Source organism: Diaphorina citri, unplaced genomic scaffold (assembly GCF_000475195.1).
Source record: "Diaphorina citri unplaced genomic scaffold, Diaci psyllid genome assembly version 1.1 scaffold1736, whole genome shotgun sequence".
Lineage (NCBI taxonomy): Eukaryota > Metazoa > Arthropoda > Insecta > Hemiptera > Psyllidae > Diaphorina > Diaphorina citri.
In genome coordinates, this window is record NW_007379162.1 from 1 (window position 1) to 2,532 (window position 2,532).

Consider the following 2,532-nt stretch of genomic DNA (forward strand, 5'->3'; position numbering starts at 1 on the left):
ATTACTTCAGTCCCTGAGTACTCACAAGGGCGTATACAGGGTGAACAGATTAATGTTCGGAGTGAAGGTCGCACCGACTAAATTTCAGCAGTTCATGGACCAGGTACTACAGGGAATTGAAGGTGTACAGTGCTTCTTTGACGACATTATTGTACAGGGTGCGACAATACAAGAAGTATTTACAAGATTAGAAGAGGTACTGAAGAAGATGAAAACTTACAATCTTACATTAAATAGGGAAAAATGTAAGTTCTTTGAGAAGAGCATTGAGTACCTAGGACACGTTATTGACGAACATGGACTTCACAAGTCCCAGGATAAAATAAGTGCCATAGTAAATGCTAAACGTCCGGAGAACGTAAAAGAACTCAAATCTTTCCTAGGGATGGCAAATTATTACAATAAGTTTACACCGAACTTGGCATCTACCCTGTATCCTCTAAATTCATTGCTAAAGAAAGATAAGAAATATTGCTGGACCAAAGACTGTGAGGAGAGTTTTGAAAAAATCAAGTCGCAAATTTCAAGTGAAAATGTTCTCGTTCATTTCAGCGCTGATTTACCTTTGCTGTTGGCTACTGATGCATCTCCATTCGGCCTAGGTGCTTGTCTCTCTCACAGATTTCCTGATGGTTCCGAGCGGCCTATTTCATTCGCTTCACGTAGCCTGACCAGCGCAGAGAAAAATTACAGCCAGATTGACAAGGAGGCTACGGCGATATTCTGGGGCATGAAAAAATACTTCCAATACATTTACGGTAGGAAATTTATTTTGATAACAGATAACAAGCCCCTCACAACAATTTTCAATCCAGGTAAAAGCTTACCTGCGCTGTCTGCTGCAAGGATGTTACACTATGCGTTGTACTTGTCTGGTTTCGACTACACCATTGAATATAGAAGAACAGAGAACCATTCTAATGTTGACTTTCTCTCCAGATTTCCAGTTGCACAACCAAGGAAAGGAAACCATCTGGACGAGACGTGCAAATTTCAGTTGAACCAGATTCGAATGTTATCAAATGATAATTCGATTACGATTTCTCGTATTGCAGAGAGTACCAGGCGAGATCCGTGTTTGAGTGATATTTTGGACGCCCTACTCAACGGCCGTGATCTTCGCAGATTAGGACTCAACGACAGTGAGTACACGCTACAGGACGGGTGCGTATTTAAAGCTAGAAGAGTCATGATTCCATTCAATTTACAAAGAGAAGTTCTAAAAGAGTTGCATGTAGGACATGTTGGTATTGTTAAAATGAAATCACTCGCAAGGAACTTCTGTTATTGGAAAAACATCGATAAGGACATCGAAAGCATTGCCAAAGGTTGTATAGTTTGTTGTCTAAAGCAAAATGAGCCACCGATGGAGCGATCTCATAGTTGGGAACCACCTACTAAACCATGGCAGAGGTTGCATATTGATTTTGCCGGGCCCATGTCAGGATATTACTACTTTGTAATAGTAGATGCACATTCTAAATGGGTTGATGTTATCCCCACTAAAACCACGACATCACAATGGTGCATCAAACAGTTGAGAAATTTATTTTGTAACTTTGGTTTTCCAGAAGTATTGGTATCGGACAATGGACCACAGTTCACCTCAAAGGTATTTAAAGACTTCCTAGAAGGAAATGGAGTCATCCATAAAACAAGTGCTCCATTTCATCCATCCACTAATGGTCAAGCAGAAAGGTATGTTCAAACCATTAAGAAGCTGTTGAACTGCATGCATGATGAAAAAGGTGATGTCGAATACAAACTGAGTCAGATTTTGATACAACTGAGAAAAGTTCCCAATGCTGATGGAAAGAGCCCTTATGATTTGATGTTCCAAAGAGAAGTAAGAACAGACTTTCATGTCATGTTCCGAAGTGAACAAGAAGAAAGAGAAAACCAGGGAAGCAGAAACAGAAGAGAGCCGAGAAGAAAGTTTGATGTGGGAGACCGGGTGCAAGTTAGAAATTATACGCGTGAAGGGAAATGGAAGTTTGGAAGAGTACTGAGAAGAGAAGGAAGGCTGCATTACCAGGTGGAGTTGGACGAAGGGAATGTGTGGAGACGACATGTGGACCAGATCAGAAGTACTTGCTACGGGGGGAAGAACTGATAGATACATAGATAGAGTCGAGAATTGTGTATTGCGGCCAGATGATTTTCGAGTCAGTCGAAATATTAAAATGATACAATTCGTTTCTCTCCAAGCTGTTCGTTTTCTCATTTCTTATATTTAACAAAGAGCATGAGGAGAAGGTGCAATCTCTGCATTGAACACCGAGGGGCGACAGTACCAACAATTCCTATGAAATACTGTGATAGTGTTTGTGTAGTGCACATCGCGTTTTTCGCCAAACATTTTGTTGTATCTCGGGTTTCGGTCGTTCGATTTCGACAATATTGATGTCTATTGAAAGTAGGGTTGCCAACTTTTTTTTCGACATATACGGTACAAACTAACAAAATGGTGAAAAAATACGGATTTCCCGATTTTTACCCGGAACAAAGGCATGCAACCCCCTCCACCACCAC

The 2,532-nt window shown here is 40.8% G+C and overlaps 1 protein-coding gene across 1 annotated transcript; it reads left to right on the forward strand.

Moving 5' to 3' along the window:
* The first annotated feature begins 8 nt into the window (after nt 1-8).
* Nucleotides 9-2,423, forward strand: LOC103517058 (uncharacterized protein K02A2.6-like). The gene is made up of 2 exons (XM_026829294.1): nt 9-758; nt 1,056-2,423. The coding sequence occupies exons 1-2, from the start codon at nt 53-55 to the stop codon at nt 2,111-2,113; spliced, it is 1,764 nt and encodes a 587-aa protein (XP_026685095.1). The 5' UTR covers nt 9-52; the 3' UTR covers nt 2,114-2,423.
* Nucleotides 2,424-2,532: the final 109 nt, after the last annotated feature.